A 26,535-nucleotide genomic window follows, 5' to 3' on the forward strand; every position below is an offset into this window, starting at 1 on the left:
CAACAACACATAAAAAAATAAATAAAATAAAGGTACTGTGTCTATCTACAACTAAAAATATTTTTTTAAAAAGGACAATATTCAAACCCATAAACAGTAAAAAAATGTTTCAAGTAATATATTTTGAACTAGCAGTCAAAGAAAGGCTCCTAAATTACATAATGAGCCCCTCCTCCATCTTTTCAAAAGACCATTGTTCTGACTTAATTAACATGAACTAAAACAGTCCTAAAACAACAGGGCACAGTCCCATTAGAATAAATTACTCAGACCTAGTCAAGGCAGCAAAGAATTCCCTGGAGGAAAATCTGTCACTGCTTTTCCACCTGCACTCTATCTATGGCTCAAAGGACCCTGCTACCACTGGCAGCCTCCCTCTGCAAGGCACATCTGTTCAATATTGAATTTACACCACTCGGAGACAGTGGCCTACGCAGACAGGGAGAAGCAAACCCCTAGGTGGCCAACAGAAGAACCACTGGTCAGTGCTGGGACACATTCGTAGTGGTTCAGATTGCTTCCTGAGCCCTTCACCTTGCACGAATACTTAAAAGTTTTTGTTGCTTGCCTCAGTATACATAAGAATGCGATAATAGGAAATGCTATTTCCTTGGCAGGATTCATAAACTGAACATGGTGTTTACTGAGGTTGGCCTTTAGCATCAAGCTGACTCCAAAGTGGGCGTGACCTCCCACTACTTCCTTTATCTCTCAGCTTCAACGGTCTCACCTGTACAGTGGCACACTCAGTGGTACATCATGTAGGGATGGTGCTCAATAAACAAGTGTATTACTACCCACGTGAGATGAGACCATCTCTGCACGTCAGAAAAGCCAATTCCCATCCCCACCATCAGCCTTGGATACCCTGTACAGCACCTTTTTTTTTTTTCTTTTAGCGGGCCTCTTATTCTATTTATTTTTGCACTCTTTCTGTTACCATGAGCCTGAAAAGACAGAAAGACTTGGAAGAAAACAGTTCACTTCTTCATCAGAAATGAAATCAAAATTAAAGTCAGAGCGATATAAATGTTTATTTTTTAGCCTTTCTTCATTTGGTTATAATGTTCTTCCCCGACTGGTAATGGCTGTGCCCTCTAATTCTGTTTGGTACTAAACATACATTTATGGTGTGGTGGGAGAGGGGCAGGAACAAAGGGTTTTAAATGAATTCAAATAAATATCGAAGACTAATTCACATCTGAAGACTTAGTAAAACTCTGACTTGGATGAATATTTGGAAGATTTTTCTTTGAAGAAATTGAACAGTCAACAGCCACAGACATAGTACAATCAGAGACCCACAGCAAGTAGTAGAGAAAAGATCTCCTTTTCTTTCATCAAGAAACCTAGGACTCGGTCCCTAGTCCCTGAGCTGTGGAGACTTCCATAGACACTTGGGGGCTTCTGCTGGATCTTCAGGCCTTCACCCTTCAGCTTTCACCATTTCTGGGTAAGCCCATCAGTACTCTCATGAACAATTGCAAAGGCCTATCTGCAAAAGCCACAGTCAATAAATTCTGGTAAGTTTAGCAGATTGGCCAGTTCCATTTTTCTGTTTCTCATTCAATGTGATGATCAGTTGTTGCTATGATACATTCAAAACAAGAACCAGAAGGAGGGCATCCGAGTCCTCTGTTCTCACACTGCTCCACATGGATGGCTAGTAGTCTCCATGAAACTTCATGTGGGAACAGAAAGCCTCTGAATTGGGGAAGGTTTTTCCACAAATGCCGCAGGAGCCACCCTCGTCTTCCTTGTGCGAGCGCCGGACGTGGCTGTCATGGGCAGCATGCGATGCAAAAGATTTCCCACAGTACTTGCACTTGAAGGGCTTCTCCCCAGAGTGCTGCCTAATGTGTGTGCGGAGTATGCTGGAGGCAGTGAACTTCTGCAGAGAACAGAAAGCAGAAGGAAAAAAAGCTAACTTCTGTGGGCTGCACAACCCATTAAAAAAGGCATTAGTGAACCCAAGGTCTCCCCGTGCTGAGCAAGTGTTCCACCACCAAGCTACATCCCCATCCCTTCTTAAATTTTGAGATAGGATCTCGCAAAATTGTCCAGACTGACTGTTAGCACAGAAAGCCCGGGCAGGACACAAACCTCATGCATCATCTCAGCTCTTTATTCAGGGGGATGAAATGGTGCTCATGGACCCACTCTCCTGTGGAAAATGAGCCACTGAACAAAAATAGATTATTTTGAGGGGTGGTCTAGTGAACATATATCAGTTTGCTTGGATGGTCAGGAATGTGAGCCTTTTGGGTCAAGGTCTGCAGACAGTGCCTGAAGATTTACTTTGCAGGAGAGATGAACATCTCCCAGCGACTGTTTCCTTTAAGAGTGATAAAGCACCTCCTCTCTGTCTGCAGCTGGCCGGCACCTAGAAAACATTTATCCTGGGAGATGAAGGCTGTCAGTGCATGGCCTTCATTTTTACTTCTTTTTCTCAGGCCTCATTATTTCGGGAATTTCTTATTCTCCATATCCATTAGACCCCAAACTTGTGATCCTCATGCTTCAGCCTCCCAAGAAGCTGGGATGACAGGTGTGTACTACAGTGCCCAGCTCCTTGTTGCTGATACTGATGTCATTCCCTTACCTCTCCAATTGACAAATCTTGGATTCAAGGTTATAGAGCATGCGTGGTCAACACTAGCAGCCTTATCAAAAAGGACTAGACTGCTTTGTCATTCTGGCTAGTTTTGAGTAGCCCTGCATATTAGAACAATGCAGTGATTACGATCAGATCGATCAGATCGCTGGGAACTCCAGTTAAAAATGCAGATTGCAGGCTGCAGGTGTGGGTCAGTGGTAGAGTGATTGTCTAGTAGGTAGAAACAATCACTAGGGCTCAACCCCTAGCACCACAAAAGGATAAAAACCACCCCCTCCAAAAACCCCAAAAACAAAACTACAAAAAAACCAAAGAGATTGTCCACCCTACCACCCCTAGAAAGCATGATCCAAACATGACATAAGACCCAGGAGTCAACGTTTAAATAAGACATTCTTCAAGACAAACTGCATTATCAAAGGACAGACTAATACTGGCTAATGTCAGAATACTTTGCATAAGTCAGAACCTTTAAACTTTGAGATAATTATTTACAGTCAATTGTAAATAAAAAAATGTAGCGATTCCATTTACCCTTTACCCAGTTTCCCTCAATGGTTATGTCTTACACTAAAGACTATACTGTAAAATCACAATCGGAATGCTGACATTGACAGAGTCAAGACTTTTTCTCCCTCAGGATCACCCATGGTGTTCTTTGGTGACCACACCAAGTTCCCTTTCATTCCCACTTTCTTTTTAAACCATGACAACCACTAATCTATTCTCTACTTCTGTAACTTCGTCATTTCAAGAATGTTCTATCAATGGAATCATAACGGTAACCTTCTAGGATTTGCTTTTTCCACTCATCCTAATTCTTTGGAAATTCACTGAGGTTGCCGTGTTTATCAACAGTTCATCCCTCTTTTATAGCCCAGCAGTATTCAGCACCAGAGCGATGCGCCCTGTTTCATCACTCACACACACTGATAGAAGCATAGTCCATACCAGTGCTCTCCCAACAGGACTTTGCAATGACGGGCATGCGTTCTCTGTACCAGTGCTGTCCAATGTGGTTGTTGCTAGCCATGTGTGGCCACTAAGCTTAAAATGTGGCCAGCTGGGTTGGGAATGTAGCTCAGTTGTTAGAGTGCTTGCTTTACATGCACAAGGCCCTGGGTTCAATCCCCAGCATCACTAAATAAATAAATAAGGCCAGTACAACCTAAGAACAGAATTTTTAATTTATTTCACTTTTATGAATTCAAACAGCCAAGTATGGTGATGGTTACACATTGGATAGTATAAATGCTTCTTATTAAAACAGAAGGAGGTTATTTTGGTACATAATTTCTAAAGCATGAACAAATTATCTCTATTCCAACAATCCCTAACCTCTAATCCCTCTCCATTTTTTTTCTTCCTTTTCTCTGCCTCCCCATTTTTATAACTTTGTATTCTGTGTAACATAGATTAGATGCCACCCACCATGTACCTCTAGAAAGCTACATCCGCAGCATTCCCCCAATTTAAGTCTTCATACATTTAAGTAGTAATAATAGTAGCCACATTTCAATAGTGGTTACCATAAGTCAAGCACTGTTAAGTGAGTTTTACATTTTAAACCTAAAGACTCTGTGAAGACTATTTTCCCCCATTTTACCAATGAGGAAGTTAAACAACAGAGAAGTGAATGGACTTTCTCAAGGTTACACGTCTAGGTAATAAACACAAGGCTTAAATCTTGGCCAAGTTTGTGCTTTTAAATTCTAGGTATCTGTGATCATCAGATCTCTGTAAATTTGGGGAGTATTTTATCACAAATGCTCCAAATGCTAGCTTGGCAATAGGTCATGGCTGACCATCTTTAGCAAAATGGAGCATATTTGTGAGATGCAAATTAGGATGGTAATTGGACTAACATTTACCAAAAACCGCATTATAAGCTAGGCTTTACACTCCCAGTTCTTACCCAGGGACAGCCCTGCAGGGTGCCAGGTAGACCCCTCCCAAGGAGGTTCTGCTTACCTTTGTACAATATACACACTGGTACGGTCTGTCTCCAGAGTGAACTCGCATGTGCTTGTTCAAGCTGGAAGACTGAGAGAAACATTTCCCACATGTAGAACACTACGGTGAAAAAGAAAAATAGAGTTGAAGCCCTGTCTTCCCCTAACAAGTCTATTTCAACATTATGTCCACCTGGGTTTGAAAGAACTCTTACATATTTATTGTGTGTGTGTGTGTGTGTGTGTGTGTGTGTGTGTCTATAAACAGTGGATCGATCCACTTCAGACAGCAGAAAGACATCCTAGGCTCAGAAAGAAAATCCCAGGAAATTCTACAAGGGCAAGAAGCACAAGCCCCTGGAACTGCGGCCCAGGAACTGAGGTATATGCCGCCGGTTCAACACGCACCAGGAGAACCAAAAGACCAAGAAGCAGCAGCGGCAAGAGCGGCTGTTCCCTCTGCGCAAGTGTGGGGGTCAAAGCTGAGCATCACAGCGCAATAAAACAAAAAAGTGGTCAAAAAATAAAGAAAGAAAGGGGCAAGTATAAGAATTGGGCAGTGTGGGCTTTGCTTCAAATCTACTGGGTAGATTCTACCCAGTACTATTAACACTTATGCTATGACTTTAGGTATTTCATCAAGCACCTTTGGGTGGCAGAAGCTTCAGTTGAGTCAGGTATGATGCATGCCTGTAATCCCAGTGATTCAGGAGGCTGAGACAGGAGGCCAACCTCAGCAATTTAGGGAGACCCTAAGCAACTTAGTGAGACTGTCTCAAAATTTAAAAAAAAAAAGAAAGAAAGAAAAGAAAAGAAAAAGGGCTGGGGGTGTAACTCTGTGGTTAAATCCCCAGTAACACCCCCCCGGCCCTGCAAAAAAAAGTAGTAGCTGTGTGGTCAAGTGCGTTAAATTTGAATCTTTGTTTCCTGCTTTTCCTCATGGGCAAAATATCTGCTCTGCCTTCCTCACACCGTCATGAACAAACTACAAGCACTGTGCAATTAATTCAGGTATTTATGCAGTACCTATTATGTGCCTAACACTCTGCTAGAAATAACAGGCTAAAAATCTGGTAGGGGTGTTGGTGAACTACATAAACCGCAATAGCGATGCACAGTGGCAGGTGATCTAAGGCATGTAATACCTACAAAAAAGGCTAGTTTGGGGATCCAAAGGGTGCATGTGCTCGAGTTACACATCGTGAAAGAAATTAGTAGAAGCGCAGCCACCAAAAGGTTGCCAAGGCACTGGGGGTGTACCACACAAGGCCCGGGTTCCATCCCCAGCACCACAAAGAAACATGAAAAACAAGACAAACACAACAAATGTTTGAGTAGATATGCTTACTGATTTGAACATTACACAATGTAAACACACATAAAAAATATCACATAATTTCCCATACAAATGTACAATTTTTATGTATTGTTTAACAGACTGATGAATTAAAAACAGAATCCTGTATCTAGCCAAAATTTTAACTTAGTATGAAAATAAAATATCCTTAGACATAGAAAAAATTAACATGTAAACTGGGCATTCTGGTGCACACCTGTAATCCTAGCTGCTCAGGAGGATTTTGAGTTCAAAGTCAGCCTCAGCAACTTATTGAGACCCTAAGCAACCCAATGAGACCCTGAGACCCTGCTTCAAAAAAAAATATATATATAAGGGTTGGGGATGTAGCTAAGTAGTTAAGCGTGCCCCTGGGTTCAACCCCTGGCACAAAAAAAAAAAAAAAAAAAAAAAAAAAAAAAAAAAAAGGAAAAAAAGAAAAAAAAAATTTCACCATATATTTTTTTCTTCTTTTTTTTGGATACTGGGGATTGAACCCAGGGATGCTTAACCACTGAGCTACATCCTCAGCCCCAGCTTGGCTAATTTGACCACGTATTCTTATAAGCAATATTTGGTAGGGCCTGTGGTACAGCCTGAAATCCCAGTTACTCAGTAGGCTATAGCAGGAGGATCACAAGTTCAAGGCTAGACTGGTCAACTTAGTGATCTGTGAATACTCTTTAGCTCAGTGGTAAAACACACCTGGGTCCAATCCCCGATTACCACTCCCCCACCCCAAATACCGACAAATCACAAGCAAATAGAAACAATATATTTTTAAGATTTAAACTTTATTAAATAATGAAGATACAAATTAAAGCCCTTTTCCATCTATCAAAAAAAAGAATAGTTTTATTGGCAGGAGAGCTGTTGCTGTTTACTGTATTATAAGCCCAGGTGAATGGACCATAAATTGACACCTTCTCTGGGAAGCAATTTGGCACCCAACCATGTTATCTATTCACGTCTACCTCTTTCAAGAGAGCTATCCTGCCAAGCAATGTCCTTCCAACTGGCCCTGAGGTAGCCCTCCACCGGTGCCCAGGAGTATGGGGAGGGAGTGTGAAAGCAGAGTGCAGCGACAGGGCTGGCAGGTCATTCACCACCACCCCTGCAAGTCACTCACCTTGTGAGGCCGGTGCTTCTCATGAACATGAAGGATGTGGATTCGGAGCCGGTCCCGCTTTTCAAAAGATCGCTTGCAGAGGGAACAGGGATATTTCCTATCACCCCTGTCCACACAGGGGGTGTACTTGAGGTGTTTATCTCTGTAGTATTTGTAGGTAAACACTTTTCCACACCTTTCACATCTGTAACCATCTGCAGATTCTGTCAAACACAGGGATAAGTGCTAGTGGGTTTGTCAACTACCTTGTCTTTACTTCCTTCAAGATCTTAAAAATCTTTTATCATAGAAAACTGTAAACACATAGATGTTTTCACCCTTACTCTATGTATGAATATTCTAGATCTGAAGTCTCCCTGCAAAGTTTAAAGAATGTCAAAATGATAGTGTAATAAACTATCTTTCCAGGTGTGGTGGTACACACCTATAATCAGTGGCTCAGGAGGCTGAGGCAGAAGGATTGAGAGTTCAAAGCCAGCCTCAGTAACTTAGAGAGACTCTATCTCTAAATAAAAAATAAAAGAGCCGAGGATGTGGCTCAGTGTTATGTGTCCCTGGACTCAATCCCCAGTACCAAAAAAATTCATACCTACAAAATCAAGTTATTCCTTACTAGAAGTATACATATATATATATACTATTTGTTACTGTCTAAATTAGAATTTAGAGTCTACATGTTATTTACAACAGCATGGTTGCGTGTCTCTTAAATGTCTGCATCTGCAGGTTCTCCTTCCCTTTGCTTCCCTGAAACATTTGATTTGAGGAAATCCTCCTGCCAGCTTTAACAGAAGAGTGGTTCAGTGGTTTGGTTCTTATACTCATTCTTGCCGGGCCTTGTCACAATGTAATATATAGTGACATACTTAGTGCCTAAGCTACTCTGAATAGGTCTTTTTTGTTTGTTTGTTTTTTGTGGTGCTGGGGATTAAACCCAGGGCCTTGTGCTTGATAGGCAAGCACACTATGAACTGAGCTATATTCCCAGCAATTTAAATTTAATTCTAACCAAGTGATACCAAGTCACCACGTGGCAGGCAAGCCTGAGAAAGGTAATCTGTTTTTGTTAGTGGAGAGAGGGGGTGGGGAGGAGAAAAGTTAGAGCAAAGGAGGTCTGAGGTTCAGAGGTGTCTATGTGTTGGGGGCAGGGGACAGAACAGGGGCCACCTACAAAAGTACTCCTGCTGAGGACACTCTGGAATCCAAAGGATTAAGTGGCTTTGACTATGAAATACACCATGGAGACCTCATTGTCTGCCCCCAGGGAGGGAGAAGAGCCTACAGTGAGTCTATGCAAGAATCTGTAGATAGAAATCTTTTTCTGCATCAGGACAGCAGGGAACTGTCCATCAGGGGCTTTGTTAGTTGACAGCCACATCCCAGGCATGGTTAACAGGTGGCTAAGGAAATAAACCATTCATTAAGTAAATAACCAGGAAGGCAACAGCCAACCTGCGAAGAACCATCATCCTACTTGCTTTGTCTCTGGCTTTCGTGGGGGTGCTTAATGCTCTCAGAATCCCCCTGCCGAGGGGGAATCTAAGCTCAGGGCTAGAATTTTCATTGCTCAGAAATACCTGGTCTTCCTGGAATAAAAGAGAGGGTCTTCAAAACAGGGTGTGGTCAGTGAGTCTACAAATCAAAACACTTTATAAAGCACACCAACTTTCAAAATAATGGTCCAATACTAAGTTTCCTAAGAATAACTAGTTAAGGAGAAATAAAACAGCGATCCTTACCAACTGAGCTTCAGTTAACTACATTTCCTGATCAGTTCCTTGGAACTGTACTTAACCCGATTTTATTCTGTTTCTTTCCTTTTTCTTCCTTCTAATGCAATCAACCATTCCTTCTAAGCCAAAGGGTTTCCCAACACTGATAATGATACCTTCTGCCCAAACAGTTTATGTTGTTTGGTAATGATTAAGAATTTGTCTTCATGATGGTGGATTTCATGTTAAGTGTCCTTACCGTCATCATAAAGAGTTGTTTTCATATCCTACACCTCCATGCCCCCCCCCACACGTGCATATTCAAATAATTTATTCACATAGAGTCCTGACCCTTCCCTCTCCACCCAAGATCTTATTCTCACTCAAGACCAGTTCACACCAAAAAACCTGAGACAGACAGACAGACAGACACACATATTTCTTTCGAGAGCACCACAGAGGAATCTTAGGGGTTTTTTGTGCGAGGATTGAACTCTGGGGCACTTTACCACTCAGCTACATCCCTAGCCCACTTTATTTTATTCTCAGATAGGGTCCCACCCACTACATTGACCAGGCTGGCCTCAAACTTGGGATCCTCCTGCCTCAGTCTCCCCAGTTGAGCCACTGGAATTACAGGTGTGCACCACTGCGCTTGGTCTTTTTCTTTCTTTATTATATTTTAAAAAATCATATTGGGCTGGGGTGGTGGCTTGCAGGTAAACCACTTGCCTGGCCTGCGCAAAGACTTGGGTTCAAAATCATATTAATGGAAAACAAATGAATTCGTCTATAAGTCTTCCCATCAATAAGTTGCCTTCCACACATAGTTTTTGCCTTATAGGTCATCTAACAATGCTGTAAGCAACTACTTTGGTTCAGAACTGGAACATAGGTCACCTACTGTATGTTATTTTTTTCCTCCATCATAAGTCTTTACCGTGTTGCTTCTTATAATTGTGACCTCAGAAAACTGCACGATACTCTGCTAACAATGTATCATGACTTACTTAAAAACAATTTTACTATTCAGCATTTAGGTGGTTTGCATTTCTCATTAATATGGATGGTGCTATATAGTAAAAGTCCTTAAGGACAAAGCCTTTTCCTTTTCACCTATTTATTGTCAACAAATTTCTAGAAGAGTATAATTAAGACATCAAAGAGTACAATTAAAGTATGAACACTTTAGTAGTTCACTTTTGTTGTTGTTGTTTGGTACCAGGGATTGAACCCAGGGACACAATATCACTGAGCTACATCCCCAGATCTTTTTATTTTGAGACAGGATCTTGCTAAAGTTGCTTACAGTCTCACTAAGTTGCTGAGACTGGCTTTGAACTTGCAAGCCTCCTGCTTAGGCTCCCTGGCTGCTGGGATTACAGGTGTGAGCCACCACACCTAGCTAAAAGTTCAGTTTTTAAAAATAATTTCTCAAAGGATGATTACATTTTATAAGTTACTAAGCATTTCCCTTTTTTTCCCCCCATGGTACTAGGGATTGAACCCAGGGCCTCACACATTAGGCAAGCACTCAACCACTGAGCTACATTCCCAACCCTTTCCAAATATTTATTAATTTTTATTTTGACACAGGGTCTTGCTAACTCAATCCTCCTGCCTCAGTCTCCTGAGTATCTGGGGTTACAAACCAGTGCCAAGGCATCCAGCAAGTCACATGTTCTTCAGTTTGTTACTTAGTACATTTATTATACCATAATGATGCTGTCTTCTATATTATTATACATGTTAATCAAATTTGTCTTGTGCCACATAGATCAGTAGTTCCCAAACATGTGTATGTACAAAGAAAAATACAAAATCAATTGAAAATACAAATTCCATGCTTAGGATATAGCCCAATAGTAGAGTACTTGCTTCACATGAGAGACACTCTGGGTTGTATCCCCAGCCTGGGGTGGGCATGGGAAACAAATTTCAGAGGTTCACTCCCAGAGTGGGTTGGTGTTCCTAGCTCCTTGTTACTCCAATGTTATTCAGGGACCAGCAGCAGCAGCCCCTGAAGCTCACGGAAATACACAGGCTTGGGCTGGGGATATAGTTCAGTGGTAGAGGGCTTGCCGGCCATGTGTGCCAGGACCTAGGTTCACAATCCCCAGCACTGCAAAACATACACATACACACACACACACACACACACATGTGCAATGGGCTCCAACCCTGAATGGCACCTTTACAAGATCCCCAGGTGGTTATAGTTTGAGAACTAGAGCCTAGCTCAATGTTTCTCAAACTTGCCTGGGACCAACAGTAAATACATTTTTATACTTGACATCCAGTATGTCTATTTGAAACAAAAACTTCACAAAACAATGCTTATTTCTTAAGTGATTTCCATCAATATTTTCTCTGTAATGGTGGTCTTGATCACTAAATTGATTTCCCACCCCACTAAGATACTGCAACCCACCATTTAAAAATACACTGCTCTAAGCACTTTTTCTTTATCAGCACTGTTATCTCAGTAGAGATAAACCCAACTCACCCAAGGCAGAAGTGGCATCCATTTACTTCACTTTTTTCTCTTTTATTCTCGAGAAGGGGAGAAGGGGTGGGGAAAAAAAAGATGTCCTTATGAATATTAGTAGCTGCAACAGTTTGGGAAAGAGGCAGCCATTTCTTTCAGCAGGGTAATGACCCCCTGGTTAGAGACACCTGCAATTTAGTCTCATGCGTCACACCTGGGAAAGAGAAGCAACTGAGAGGCAGAAGCAACCGATGGGGGGGTGGGGGAGCTCTGCCAGGAGGGTTTAAGAGCCTAGTTCTTGCACCAGGAGGCCCTGCTGGAGACCTGCACTCACCTTCAGAGGGATCAGATCGCTGTTTGCCCTGCTCGGTGACCTGAAGGCTCACAGGAATATCCAGAAATTTCTCATAGCAGTCTCCATACCACACAAGGAGCTCTTGGTTCTGGTAGATCTCCTTGCAGCTCTCATAAAATATCTGCCCTTGACACTGTATGGCAACCAGGTTCTGCTCCTTTGGGAAGCGGGCGCAGTTGACATAGGTCATCCAATTCCCTGTACCTTTTCCATCTATAAAGTGGCTCAAATTACCACCTTCAAAGATCTAAAAGAAAGAAGAAGTTTGGATTTGTACTTCTTTTTTGGTATTCATATGTAATTTTATAGGCAAACAAATTAAAAAAAAAAAAAAAAAAAGGATTGGGCATGGCAATAGGTGCCTATAGTCCCAACTACCAGGAGGCTAAGGCAGAAGAAGGATCACTTGAGACCAGGAGTTCGAGTCTAGCCTGGTAACACAGCAAGACCCTATCTGAATAGTAATAACAATAACCCAAATCTTACACTAGAATCTACCAAATATATTTCTGTACATCAGGGTTTGTTTTGTTTTTGTGGTACAAGGGACAACATTCAGGACCTTATGTGTGCACTCTAATACTGAGCTACATTCTCACCCTTTTCTATTTTGACACAGAGTCTCACATAGTTGCCCAGATTGGCCTCAAACCTGTGATTCTCCTGCTTTGGCCTTCCAATTAACTGGGATTACAGGTGTGAACCTCCATGCCTGGCTACTTCAGATTTCTATCTCATTACAAGTAATATATAAATCTGTGTAAGCCTAACTAAATTTATTAGCTTAAGGACATCTCCATAGGGGGCATCCTTTTAAAAGATTCATCCTTTCATTCTTCCTTCTTTCTCTTTCTCTGTTTTGGTGATTCAACTCAGGTCCTCAAGTGCTCTACCACTGACTGATCTACCTTCTAATCCTATCCTATCTTTTTTTTTTTTTTTTTGGCAGGGGTTGGGGTGAGGTACTGAGGATTGAACCCAGGGCACTTTACCACTGAGCTATATCCCCAGACCTTTTTATATTTTGAGATACAGTCTCAGTAAGTTGTCAAGAATGACCTCAAACTTTTGATGTGCCTTAGCCTCCCAGAGTCACTGGAATCACATGCATGTGCCACCACACCCAGGCCTATCACTTTTTTGATTCCCAAATTTTGTAAGTATATGTTAATTTCATAAAGAGGGAAGGTAAGCATTTACCCACACCACTTCAAAACAACATACTAATAAATTTCTATCTAATTTTCAACAATATGGACAGAGCCGTAACTGAATTCTTTCTCCACTGCTGGCACAGCAATTTCACTGTCTCTTTTTTTTGTTGTTTAAGACAGAATCTAGCTGTCCTCAAACTAGTGATCCTCCTGCTTAGCCTCCCAAGGAGTTGGAATTACAGGTGCATGCCACCACATCCAGCTCTCTAATGTTTTATTATAAGCAACTTTGTGATTAACACCTTTCACGTAGTCTGAATTTTGAATTATTTTTCTAAACTGTATTTCTAGAAGAAGAAATTCAGGGTGAAGATGTTTTGAACATTTTAAGGTATTTGGTAATTCTGATAAATGGTTTTCTCCTGCATTTGAACAAAGTGGCATGCCCCATACACTGTCACTAGCTTGAAGAGCATTAATTCATAAACCTTCTGCTAATTTTATAGGTAAACAATTTTATAGGTAAAATCTATTTTATTCCCTTTAGCATACTTTAAGCACCTTATAATATTTAAAGCATTTAGTTTTGTTTATAAATAAGGCATATTAATTATTTAAATATATGCTTAAATGTATATTCAATGGCTAATCTTCACAGATTAAAATGATCTGGGGCACCACAAAACAATTGATGCAGATGTGCTACTGATGGAGTGAACAGCTGTTGTCCTTCCCCAGGACTCTTGCAGAGGCAAAGGACAAGATTTCTCCCTCCAGTCTTTTTCCCCACTTTAAATGGGCACACCAGAAGATAGTTACCTCCCACATCAGAGAATTGTCTCTGTGGGTCTTGAGTTCACTGGTGTTGACCACTTTACCTTCAAAGGGTCCAAACCTGATTCCTTTGGCAACAAAGCTACTGCAGAACACACCAAAATGTGGAATTTCACCAAACATCATCCGCATGAGGCAGAGACCTAGGAGAAACCCAAGGTAGGAAAAAATGAATAAGGAAAGTGATCCATATTAGTTCCAAGAAAGACATCCAAGCAAGGACTGCTGCCCACCTTCTGGAAGTTGAAGGGCATCTTTATCCAGATTTTGAGGAATATGATCAGACCCTAGAAAAAAGGAAAAAAAAATTTTTTCTATTAAAAATGTATTATGAACTGCTTTTATAATTTCCCTCCTTACTCCTTAGAGGTAATCATCACTAAGTTTGATGTTTATCTATCCTTTATTATTTTTCCTGCTCCTTTAACATGAGTTTTTCATTCATAATAGCTCAATCCTTAATGTAAGTAATTAATTCTATTTTGCAAACTTCAGAATCGGAGATAATTTTTAATTAAGGTCAATGTAGATTGCTAAACTGGGACTAATTTATGAGGCTGCAGTAGAGAAACCCTGCACACCCCTGTCACCACTGCACTGCATGAACCATTTCTTTCCTAGACCTCAGCTTTTACTACAACCAACCTTAGAAATCATGTAGTTAAGGAAGTGGGGCCTCAGAAGTGAGCCTAATACCCCAACTCCGCTTATTCCCGACTGACCGGCTCCCACCACCCTCTTCCCATCCAGTCCAACTCTTGATGTGTGAACTCCCTTTACCAAAACTGTCTGCGGGACCTAGGAAGCCGGAAATCGCATAGTGGAGGCTGGCCGGGTGATCCGGGCTGGGAGTAACCCCATACAGAACGAAGTGCAGGTCCTCTTCCGTGAAGTGGAAACTAGGAAGAGGCGACTTTCCCTCTTGGTCCAGGTGTTTGTGACCATCCTTAAATCTCTTGCTGGGGGAAGGAGATACTAACTGGGAGGTCTTCAGTCCCTCCGGTAACAGGGAGGAATCCGTAGGGGGCGGAGGAATTAAAGTATCAGGTCCACAACACTGGCCACTGTCGCTGCGGCCACCAATGGGGACCATTTCTTCACCGCTTGCGCCGGTATACTCATGGCTACTCAGAAAGTGTGGCACCTCCCTGGGGAGGTGGGGAATTGGGTACCACAGTGACATCTTGCTGTACCAGGTCAGATCATAGAGTGGTTCCCTCTGTAGAGCCAGATCCGGGCTCAGCAAGGGAGGCGCCATCGGGAAGGGGAGAGGGGTCACCCCCTGGGACGCAGACACCGCCGCCTCCAGATGCCGGAAAGACTGGAAATCCTCCTCTGGGCTGGTCAAGGCACTCCTGTAGTGCCCATAGGCCGAGAAAGGCGTGTAGTAGGCAGCGAGGTGTTGGGGGCTACTCTGGAACCTCTCTGGTGGGTAGCACACCTTGTCCTGGAGTTCGGCTTCACCTGGCGGCCATAGAGCCATCGCGGGCTAAGCTGTGCGAGTCTGCAGAAAAGCAAACGCGGCTGAAAAGCACTGTCCCGCTAGGTGCTCCTGCCCGCCTGGCTTCTTCCACCCAAGTCCACCCCAGATCGAAATTAACTGGATACACTTACAAATTCGATCCCGCCAGAACTATCAAAAACAAACACAAAATCCCCAAACGAAAATCCGCCGGGATCCCGCCCGACTCCAAGTTTCTGGTTAGTATCGCCTCCGACTTTCCTCTCCAAACACATCTTGCCCAAACACTGTTGATTTTCAACACCTGTTCTCCACATTCGACACCCCCCCCCCAACCCGTTTCCGGCAAAACTTAAATTTCTGTTCCCTCCTTCTTTCCGGTTCCACAAAACTCTCTTAGAGGATCGACCAGTCTGAGCCACCCGGCCTTTCGACCCACGGAGCTGGTACCGCAGGCCAAGCACAAAACCGTGCTAGGGCTTCAGGGCAGGCGGTCACTCCAGGCACTCCTGGGTCCCTAGCAGGGAGGGATGAACCAAGGACCTAGGGTCGAACCGCGTAGATGGAGATTCTGGAAAGTCCGGGCAATGCGTGCCCGGCTGCAAGAACAGCGATATAACCCCTGAAGTCCTGATGTCCCCGCTGCGCACCACCCTCGGCGTCCCGGGAGTTCGCAGCAAGGCCTCTCGTTTTTCAAGCGGGAAGAATACCGCTACATCTCCCAGGTCCCTCGGAAACGCCAATCATCCCAACCTAGGATTTAGGGGGATCAGGTCTCCTCTTGGGAGCCAGCGAGGCCCAGGCCCAGACCAGGTGGCAAAAAAAGCCTCAAGGACCGCCCGCCCCCGCGCTGCCGCCTGGGTCCCCGCCAGGAAAGGATGTGTTTTAATGGACGCGCTGCAAGTTCACCAAGGCTCAGGAATCTGAAGCCCCTTCGGGGCTGGAGGGTCTTCAGGGCAAGATCAATGAGCCCAATAAGGAAATCAACCAGGGTCGTGACTCAGAAATTAAAGAACACCGGGTCAGAAGAAGAGGTCAGCCGACACACGCATCTCCCGGTCTCCTCCCCAGCCTCCGAAGGCGTCTTGCTCCCTGCAACCTGCGACCCCAAGGATCTGGAACTTAGGGGTTGAAAGCCAGTGTAGGAGAAAAGCCCCCGCCAGAGCAAAAGACCATCCAAACCAACTGCGCTAGCGAGTGTTGACTGCGCTTCCTCCAGCCCTGGAACACCGGGGCACCTACCTCAGGGAATCCCACTGTTCAGGACCCCGTAGGGTGGAGCGGGCTCCGGAAGGGTAGGCTTCCGGCAAGCCTCCAGGGCCGAGCGGGTTTTAAGACGGAGAGTGGGCGGGCGGGGCCGCCGGCTCCTTGAGGGCAAGGGAAGGAATCGGGCCCACGCAGGTCCCCAGGTCCACCTTATCCCCGCCCACCGCAGTCATTGGCCGGAACTCGACTCGCCCCAGGGTCCCCAGAGGTCGTCCACTTAACTCATCAGTCCTCAAACCCTCCCCGGATTCTAGTGGAGAGCGCTTCTACCCGCTTTCCGAAGCAGGCACTATAGCCGCTCCAGGCTTGCGGCTTCGGTGAGCCAAAAGCTGGGCAAGGGTCGCTAATAATCCCCTCTGCGCTCACATCCATCCCGCACAGGCGTCCCCATAGCCGGGATTCGCATCCCGGGTTTGCGCTCATGTCTCTCGGTTTCGAGTTCCTGAGAGATGAACCTGATCCAATGCGGCGTCAAACCTGCCAGGAGGTGACTAGGTGGACATTTGTCCCCGACACCTCGTAAAGAGTTGCCGCCGTCCTCAGGACTGGTAAGCGACGCCTCGCAGGTCCTAGTAGGGGCCCCCGAACTCGGGGCTCCGAGCCTCCGACACTTCCGAGGTTTACGATGGTCGTTTTTGGTCTCTCGAGGGCTTTTTCTCCTTAAGTGACTTTCAGTCATCGAGGGCCACTCCACCCCTACCCCGTATGGTCTCCACTAACCCTTTTGAGGAAGACTTGCGACCTTGGACGCACCGGGCTCTGAAAACCAAGGTCCAGACCCATACCCGGTGCTCAAGGACCACATTTTTATTCCCCATGCCGGTCATTGAAAAAGAGAAAGGAGAGCTTAATTCCATTCACATTCACAGATGGAAACATCTAGGGTGGGGAAACCCGTTGTAAAGGTGGGTGACCTTGGCCAGGTTCCTTGCCACCCCGGGCGACCGCCGCTTCCTCTTTGCTAAATGGGACAAGCGACTTGCCTCGGGGCGGGCAGACTCACGCGGGGCCGGGCTGTGCTTTGGTTACTAAACGTGGAGGAAGGCAAAGGACAGAGCATCCCTTTGGCTAAGCAATGCCGGAAAGTTCCCGAAGCTGGTGGGGGAGGCTGAAGGTCGAACGTGGCCCTGAGCTCTCGCCTTGACCCTCCGCGACTGGCTGGCGGAGGCTCCTTGGGTCCGAGGTCCGGAGAACATGACCCTGCAGCCTCCCGCTTGGCGCGGCGGTGGGGAGGAGAAGGCTTGGGATCCTGAGGCCCAGAGGACGAGGACAGCGGCGTCTTCCTGAGCGCCAGGCGGTCCGCCGCGAGCCAAGGCGGGTCCCCTCACCCGCGCGCTCCAGATGCGGAGGCAGGGGCCCGCGTCGCCGGCGCCCACACCCCTTTCCTAGTCGCAAGGAGGATCCCAAATGGGAAGTGACGGGTTATTTTCCTGGGCAAGATGGGAATAACAAGGAACCCAGGGCTTCCTGGTCTCCTTGTTTTGAGATTAAGATCTTGGCTAATATTGAAGAAGTGAGGAGTACCGATCCAAACTTGTTCAGAGCTCCAAGCATCTCTCAGGAAGGATCGTTTAGTGGGAAAAGCAGAATAAATGCTTAGTCCCTTCCTTTCGGGGAGCGTGCCCACCCCTGCACTTCTGACCCGCTTTCATTAACTGTAGCTTCTTCCCTCAGAGCTCGAGTAGACTTCAAAGACTGCGATGGAGACATACATGTGGTGCTTGGGTGTTAGCTCTTCATAAAGCCAGCCTTTCTTTCTTTTAAGTGCATTCAAGAGTTTTAGCTTTAAAAAGAAAAAAGAAAGTGTGTGTGTGTGTGTGTGTTGACTGGAGATTGAACCCAGTCCAGGGGCATTCTACCACTGTGCTACAACCCCAGCCCTTTTTTATTTTGAGACGTGGTCTCACTGAATTGCTGAGGCTGGCCTTGAATTACTCTCCTGCCTCAGCCAACAGAGTGGGATTAGAAATTGTTCGCCATTGTGTTTAGCTAAGAATTATTGCTTTATTTTAGTACAAGCAACATATACCTTACCTTAGAGTGTTTTTCTGCAAAGAATCAATAGTTTAGTATATTTTAAGTATTTTTTAAAACTGTAAGACTTGATTGTTTCAATAATTTAAAGAAATGGACAAAAGTGGAAATGCCTCTTTCCCTCATTCCACTCCCCGCCCATCCCCCCTTTCGGAAGTAATCCTAATTAACTGTTTGGTTTATTTACTTCCTACTCTCACTTTTAAAAATACTATAGTTTTGTTTGTGTTTACATATATGTAGAATTAAAAAAAAACAATGGAATTATGTTTTACACTTTTCTACAACTTTTTCTACGTAATATCTACTAGTTGTCATTTCCTATAAGTGTATTAGGAGAACTATTCCTTATAATGGTTGCACAGTACAGATTTCATTTTTTCAGTTTCTAACTATTGGTGGACCAGGTACCAAGTCAGGTACAGGGAATAATGGTGACCAAAGAAGCCTCAGCCTCCGTAACAATCTAAGAGGAAGATGTGTATGGGTGAATACTTGACCAGTGTGTTATGATGAAGGTCACACACACACACACACACACAAAAGCAGTAATGAAAGAAGAGGAGAATGTCCTGTTCTAGGCTGAGAAGCCAGAGGGTTTTCTTGACCTATGAAATCAAATCAGGAAGATCTGTAGACATGAACTCACTGAAGATGGAAGCAGCGAGTATTCCAGGCCCCCTTACCCTTGGCACCATGCCTTGAGGTCCAAGGGTATCCGGGCTAACCCCTGAACTGAAGGTGAGGGGCATGGCTTGGGAGGAGCAGGAGGGTTCACAGAGGCCAGGTCCCACAGCAGATGCTTGTTCAGATGTGTCTTTCCATCCTTACCTGCACGTCTTCACTGAAGGAGTTGGTCCTCCAGGTCTGTGGGTTCTGCATCCTTGAATCCAACCAACTGTAGGTCAAAAATATTTGAAGAAAATTGCATCTGTACTGAATATGTACAAACTTTTTTGGTCATTTTTCCCTAAACAATACAATTTTTAAATTATTTACATAATTTTAATTATTTACATAATATTTATTAGGTATTATAAGTAACCTAGAGATGATTTAAAGTATACAAGAAGTCAGTCACAGTGGCAGTCAGTTCCCAGGACTCAGGAGGCTAAGGCAGGAGGATCAAAAGTGTGAGGCTAGCCTCAGCAATTTAGCTAGGATCTAAGCAATTTAGTGATAGCCTATTTCAAAAATTAAAAAGGACTGGGGGTATAGCTTAGTGGTAAAGCACCCCTTAATTCAATTCCCAGGATCAAAAAATAAATATAAATATATTTTATATACATATACATACATAAATATAATGTTATATAGAAAGATATTTATCACATGTAAATATATATATTATATTCTATAGAAAATATATTTTTTATCTATTTTTTATCTATATATATACACTATATATTCAGGAAGATGTGTGTAGGTTGTATGTAAATCCTCCACAATTTTATACATAGGATTTATGTATCCTTGAAATTTGGATATGGGCAGCAGTGCAAGCAATCCCCTACAGATTCTGAGAAATCACTGTAGCCATCAGGATACTTCATACCTAAAAGGACTTCAACATGCATAGCTTTAAAGTTCGGCATTTGTTTATGGATTTTTTTGTTTGTTTGTTTTGCTTTTGGGTGGGGGTACCTGGGATTGAATCCAGGTGTGCTCTACCACTGAGCTACATTTCAGCCCTTTATATTTTTTGTTTTGAACTGGGTCTCTCAGCTAAGTTGTACTGGCTGGCCTTGAACTTGCAATCCTCCTTCCTTAACCTCCTGAGTGCTTGATTACAGGCATGAGTAGGGCCTGCTGTTTATAGTTTTTCTTTCTTTTTTTTTTTTTTTTTTTTTTGTATTGGGGTTTTGAACCCAGGGGCACTTAACCACTGAGCTATATCCTCAGCCCCCATTTTTTGTTGTTTTCCTTTATAAATTTTGAGACGTGGTCTCACTAAATTGCTTAGGGCCTCACAAAGTTGCTGAGGTTGGCCTCCAACTTGAAATCCTCCTGCCTCAGCCTCCTGAGTTGCTAGAATTAAAGGCATGAACCACCATGCCCACCCAGCAGGTTTTTCTTTTTTTTTTAAAGGTAATATTTACTTGCTGGGCATGGTGGCCCATGCCTATAGTGCCAGCGACTTGGCAGGCTGAGACTGTAGGATCACAAGTTCAAAGCCAGCCTCAGCAATTTAGCGAGGACCTAAGTGCCCCTGGGTTCAATGCCTAGTACTAAAACAAAAACAAAAACAAAATCATGGTACAGTCAAGGTTTGTGCATTCTATCACAGGTAAATTTTTCCTTATTTATTTATTTAGGTACTGGATATTAAACCCTGGAGTACCTTATGCTGAGCTACATTCCCAGCCCTTTTTATGTTTTTTAAAATATTTAAAAAAAAATTTTTTTTTTTTATATTTTGGTACTAAGGATTGAACCCAAGGGTGCTTAACCACTGAGCAACATATCCTTTTTATGTTTTATTTTGAGACAGGGTCTTACTAAGTTGCTTAACATTTATCATTTATCATCTCAAACATTTATCATTTCCCTATGATAAGAACTCTGCAAATCCTCTCTTCTAGTTATTTCCATTGCGTACAATATAATATTGCTAACTGTAATTGGCCTTTGGTGTAATAGTACACCCTGCCTTATTTCTCCATTCTGGCTATGACTTTGTACCCACTAACCAATCCCTCTTCATCTTCTCGTGGGTTTTATTGGTTTGGGCACAGGGAATTGAACCTGGGGCCTAAGCATGTGCTCTACCACTGAGCTATACCCACGGCCTTCTTTCAGGTTTTAAGGGAACAATGAGAAGTTGGGTGTTACCTTCTCTCTTGGAACCCTCTCATTATCTGCCAAATATTTTCTAGCAAAAGTGCGACTATCATTGGAAACAGACGGTGGAGAAGCATCAAGCAGCACTCGGAGAGGAGAACTCCAAACTTTATTCTACACCAGCGCACCCAGAGAACAAACTCCAAATTCTGAGCCCTGATCCACTGTTTCTCACAACATTTATAGGTTATTGGGTGTCATCTCAGACCCATCCTATCTTGGGGTTTTTTTTTCTCTTTAAAAAAATCCCTAATCTACATGACCGAAGGCCTTGCGTGGAGCCTCTAACATAAACCACGCTTACAGAAACAGATAAGAAGAAATGGCTTTTTTCACGGGCATGTGTTCCATCTCCAGCAACAGCCTGGCACGGGGGTGTGCACATTTTGGGAGGGAGCAGTCAGACTCCTAGGACGGTCATTTACAATCTGAAAGGTAGGAACCCATGGTTAATTAGACTTCCTGAAGAAAGGCTGATAGAAGGGGAGGGGAGTTAACGTCAGCTTTCCCCAGGCAAAGGCTTCTCATCATAATGTTCTTATAATTTCATTTTTTAAAAATCAGGTTTTTTTTCATGTCTGGTTTTGCCATCACGTTCCCCCCTTTTGATGCCCCTTTTATTTTTCCTTAGCTTTATTGAAGTAAAATTGAAGGACAATAAAATGAACATATTTGAAGTATGCAATTTGATCAGTTTCGACATGTATATAACCAATACAATCAACATAAAAAGCCTTTCCATTACTTTTTTTAAAATTGGAAATCATGCAGAGTATGTTTCTTGCCTGGTCTATTACATTAGAAAACAATCACCTTAAGATATACAGAACCCAACCCCACATGTCAACTCTTTCAAAATTAAATGGCAAACTTATAAATACCTTAGAGGTCAAAGAAGAAAGCACAAGAAAAATAAATAAAAAGTGCTTTGAACTAAGTGATAATAAAAACTTAAAATATCAGGATCTCTGGGATGAAACAGTACTCAGAGGAACAATTATAACTTAAAGTACTTGTATCAGAAGTTAGAATAACAGATTATTTATGAAATAGAGAAGAAATAATAGTTAAAATTTGATAAAAATCAAACAAGTCTAATAAAGAAAAAAAGCAAAAACACAGAAATTAATATCAGTGAAAGAGAACTTTCAAAATACCCTACAGATGCTAAAAAATGTATTAAGGTAATATCACAATTGTATGCCAACATATGTGATAGTTTACCTACATGGTCTATATTAGAGAGAACTCTATGCTGCTGAGAAGTGTTTGATATGCTTTTAGACCTTTTTAAGGGCATTGGCATTGCCTGTGTCCATGTTCTCCAATTTAAGCCACTGATAACTCTGGAGGGCCATTTGGAATTTCATGGCTTCTAAATGGGAGACAAATCAGGTCAGCATGTTAAGGAAGGAGGGGTCAAACAGGAGCGCCAAGTGGAACTTGACAGTAAATAGACCTGTATGGAAAATAAGAGTAATCCATTTATCCCAGTTAGCAGTGAGTTCCGCAAGACTCTGCTGTGAATAGATTGGTCAGCTTCCAGAGTGACTAAAACAGGGCTGTTTTTCTGGTGGCCTCTTCGGGTGCAGCTTGTTTATTTTGGATGGTCAACTTGCCTGGTGCAGTTGGATCAGGAATGTATTCCCAACCACAATAGGATGGTTTTACCCTGCTGTGATGAATCCAAGAGACCACCTTGGGCATCTTTACTGCAGTAGGGGTGGATAGAATGACAGTGAACAGACCCTTCCAAGAAGCTCTGGGGTTGGACATTCCACTTTGTTTTGGTTTTTAACCAAATAGCATCTCCTAGTTTAAATAGATGGGCATAATTTTGTTCATTTTTTTTTTTTTTTAGATCTTTTCATATACCTCTTATAATGAGGAGAGGGTTCCTATAGAGACTCTTATAAGGGAAGAATCCATCTAATAGGGTTAGACCTAATTATTGGCAAAGCAATTGTCAACATTTGATCCAGTGTGGTGGGTTTCCTGATACAGTTTGTTTAGTTGTAACTTCCAGGTGATCTTTCACCCCTTTGCCACCAATTGTGCCACCTTAGCCATGAATGCCAGCCCATGTGTGGCTGTGCTTTGTTTTTAACTCTCTTGCCAGGTGTTTTTTTTTTTTTGCGGTACTGGGATCGAACTCGACACTCTACCAGCTGAGCTATCTCCCCACCCCTTGCCAGGTGTTTAAGACCACCTTGGTCAAAATTGACCTTGTCTTTATCTACCATTAAGAATCAGTTGAGATTCCTCAGAGAGTCATTCTTGGGAATTTGTGAGAAGCCTCCTAGTTTCTCTAGTGCCATCTCCTAGGATAAGTCAAGGTCTTGCTGACCATGTTAGGCTTCCCTTGGAAACATTGGGACATTTCCCTTTCCAATAACCCTTCTTTTTGAGGAATGTGCACTGGTTGGCTTCCTATTCTCTAGGGTCTCATTGATCCCCCTGGTTGGGAGGTCATTTGCCCAGAGTTGTAAAACCCTGTCATTCCCTGGGTTTGAGCTGACTTCCGAGGACAAGAGTCAAATATGACTAGTATAAATTTGATGATTAAAAAGATAAGTTTGTTTCCTTAAAAACACTTGATTCATTTACCATTTAATATCAGATATTTGCTATCCTGAAGTACCAAAATAATCACAAATAAAAATGGCAATGTCTATACTTTAGGTTTCTTGTTAGGTGGATCCTGAAGACTAAACTTTGGAATTTCACCAGAAGGAGCATATGGAATTTTCTTTGAAGATACCTTCTTGCCAATTGTTTCGATCTGGAAGCCAATGGTTTGTAGTTCATTGTGCAGCCCATCCAGGACACGTCATCCATCAAAGATAAAGGCAGGCTTCAGCAATTTTTTTATGAATGCATTCATAATCCAATTCCTTAAACTTGTGGCACTCAGTGCAAATAACAACAGCATGGGCACCATCACATACTTCATATGGATCCTTGGAAATGGTCACAAGTTGGGACACTTGGTCATCCTCTGAAACACTTGGGTGAGAAAGATCCACAACTATTTGTTCCCTGGGTACTTTTGGATGATAGATATGGAGGTGTGCACCTTCATCCATCAGATATTTACTAATATATATACTAGAGGATCCCCTTGTACCACCAGTGTCCTTTTTGAATGCAAACCCCAAAATTGCTATCTTATCAGTCACTGAATTACTAGACTATCTATGATCCGAGAAGCAAACCTCCTCCTCTGGTGGTCATTCATGTCTATGACCTGCTGCCAATAATGAGCTACTTTTGGCAAATTCAGAGCCTCACGGAGATAAACCAAATTTAGAACATCCTTTTGGAAGGAGCTCCCACCAAAACCAACGCTGGCTTTTAGAAACTTGTTTCCAATTTGCTGGTCCATTCCAATGACTGTTGTTACCTCTTCCACATCAGCTCCTGTTGCTTCACACAGAGCACTTATGGAGTTAATGCTGCTGATTCTCTGAGCAAGAAAACATTTGCTGCCAGCTTAGAAAGCTCTGAAGACCAAGTATTGGTGGTGAGAATCTTTTCTCTGGGAACCCAGTGCTCATGCACAGCACACAGTGCCTGCACAGCTCTCTGGCCCTCCCGGGTCTCATGGCCTCCGATTAGTACTCTATCTGGGTTCTTTAGGTCCTTGATTGCGGTTCCTTCTGCCAAGAACTCAGGGTTGGACAGCACCTGTAAATGCAGGTTGGGTTTTGTGTTCACGTCAAAGATGCGACGAATACTTTCTGCTGCTCGCACTGGGACTGTGCTTTCCTCAGTCACAATTTTGTACCCATTTGAGTTTTGCACAATGCGTCTAGCACAAGCTTCAATATACTTCAGATCTGCTGCCCGGCCTTTCCCCATTCCATAGGTTTTTGTTGGAATGTTCACAGATATGAATACCAGATCAGCTTCTTGGATGGCATCATCGATGTTTGTGGAAAAAAATAGATTTTTTCTTCAACAGGATTCTACCACTTCTTTTAGTCCTGGCTCATAAATAGGAAGAGTAGGAGAATTCCATGCGTTGATTCTTGATTCATTGACATCAATGACTGTTACCCTGATTTCGGGGCACATGTGAGCAATGACACTACATGTGGGTCCTCCAACATAGCCAGCACCGATGCAGCAGATCTTCTTAATTTCAAACATGACTGTACGCTTCCAAGCCCTCCGCGGCCGCTTCTATTCCGAACGCTCGGACAGCACCTTCCTCCTGACCGGCTGCAGCAGCTTCTGCACCCGTGCCCTACTCCGCCTGATCTCCCTCCACCGCACGCCCCTCCCTCAGGCTGCCAGCTGCTGCACCCCGAGTCCCGGGCCAGGGCCCGTATTTAAAGGCCTGCCCCAGAAGGAGGAGGCTTCATTCCCCCGGAGCCAGGCCCTCCTGGACTCTACCCTCAGCCGCTCGCCTGCTCCACCTCCCGCCGCCCAGCCTTATATTTTGTGTAGCCTATAGATAATGGCTCATCATCTCAAATTAACACAGGTTATTGTATTAAAAGTTGTACTTCTGTAAAGCACTGACAGACAACAGTTATAAAGTTTATAAGGAAAATACAAGATGATATTAACAAGAATAAAAACAAAGTTTGTATAATAGCTATGTAACAAGAAAGTTTTTATAATCTCAAATCTTTACTTAGCTATATATTATGTTTCCTTTTTATTTTAAGATCACAGTAATCCTTAAAACAAAAAAAACTATCTTTTTTTATTGACTATTTGTATTTCTTATTTTTTTAATAATTTATTTTGATTCATTGTAAACAAATGAGGTACAACTTGTTTCTCTGGTTGTACATGAAGTAGAGTCACACCATTTGTGTAATCAGCATGTACATAGGGTAATGATGTTTGTCTCATTCTGTTATTTTTTCCTTCCCCCCACCCCTCCCACCGCTCTTTTTCGTCTATACAACCCATCCTTCCTCCATTCTTGCCCCCCCCCCCCATTATGCAACATCATCTGCTTATCAGAGAGATCATTCGTCCTTTGGTTTTTTGGGACTGGTTTATCTCACTTAGCATGATATTCTCCAAATTCATCCATTTGCCTGCAAATGCCATAATTTTATTCTGTATGGCTGAGTAATATTCCATTGTGTATATATACCACAGCTTCTTTACCTATTCATCTATTGAAGGGCATCTAGGTTGGTTCCACAATCTGGCTGTTGTGAATTGAGCAGCTACAAACATTGATGTGGCTGCATCATTGTACTATGCTGACTTTAAGTCCTTTGGGTATAGGCCAAGGAGTGGGGTAGCTGGGTCAAATGGTGGTTCCATTCGACACTGCTTTCCAGAGTGGATGCACTAATTTGTAGCCCCACCAGCAATGTATGAGTGTAC

The 26,535-nt window shown here is 43.2% G+C and overlaps 1 protein-coding gene and 1 pseudogene across 2 annotated transcripts; both read right to left on the bottom strand.

Moving 5' to 3' along the window:
• Positions 1–1,663: 1,663 nt before the first annotated feature.
• Positions 1,664–15,060, bottom strand: PRDM14 (PR/SET domain 14; the record flags this gene model as incomplete). Its single annotated transcript, XM_079101760.1, has 7 exons — positions 1,664–1,891; positions 4,589–4,690; positions 7,035–7,237; positions 11,569–11,836; positions 13,563–13,720; positions 13,811–13,864; positions 14,358–15,060. 7 exons carry the CDS (start codon positions 15,058–15,060, stop codon positions 1,664–1,666), a joined length of 1,716 nt encoding a protein of 571 aa, XP_078957886.1.
• An 8,664-nt stretch (positions 15,061–23,724) lies between these two features.
• LOC306659655 (UDP-glucose 6-dehydrogenase-like) lies at positions 23,725–25,547 on the bottom strand (annotated as a pseudogene). Its single transcript has 2 exons — positions 25,459–25,547; positions 23,725–25,404 (listed from the first exon to the last, which is right to left on the bottom strand). The product of its transcript is annotated as a UDP-glucose 6-dehydrogenase-like (transcript).
• Positions 25,548–26,535: the final 988 nt, after the last annotated feature.

The sequence above is a fragment of the Sciurus vulgaris genome (genome assembly GCF_902686455.1).
Source record: "Sciurus vulgaris genome assembly, chromosome: 1".
In the NCBI taxonomy this organism is placed as follows: domain Eukaryota; kingdom Metazoa; phylum Chordata; class Mammalia; order Rodentia; family Sciuridae; genus Sciurus; species Sciurus vulgaris.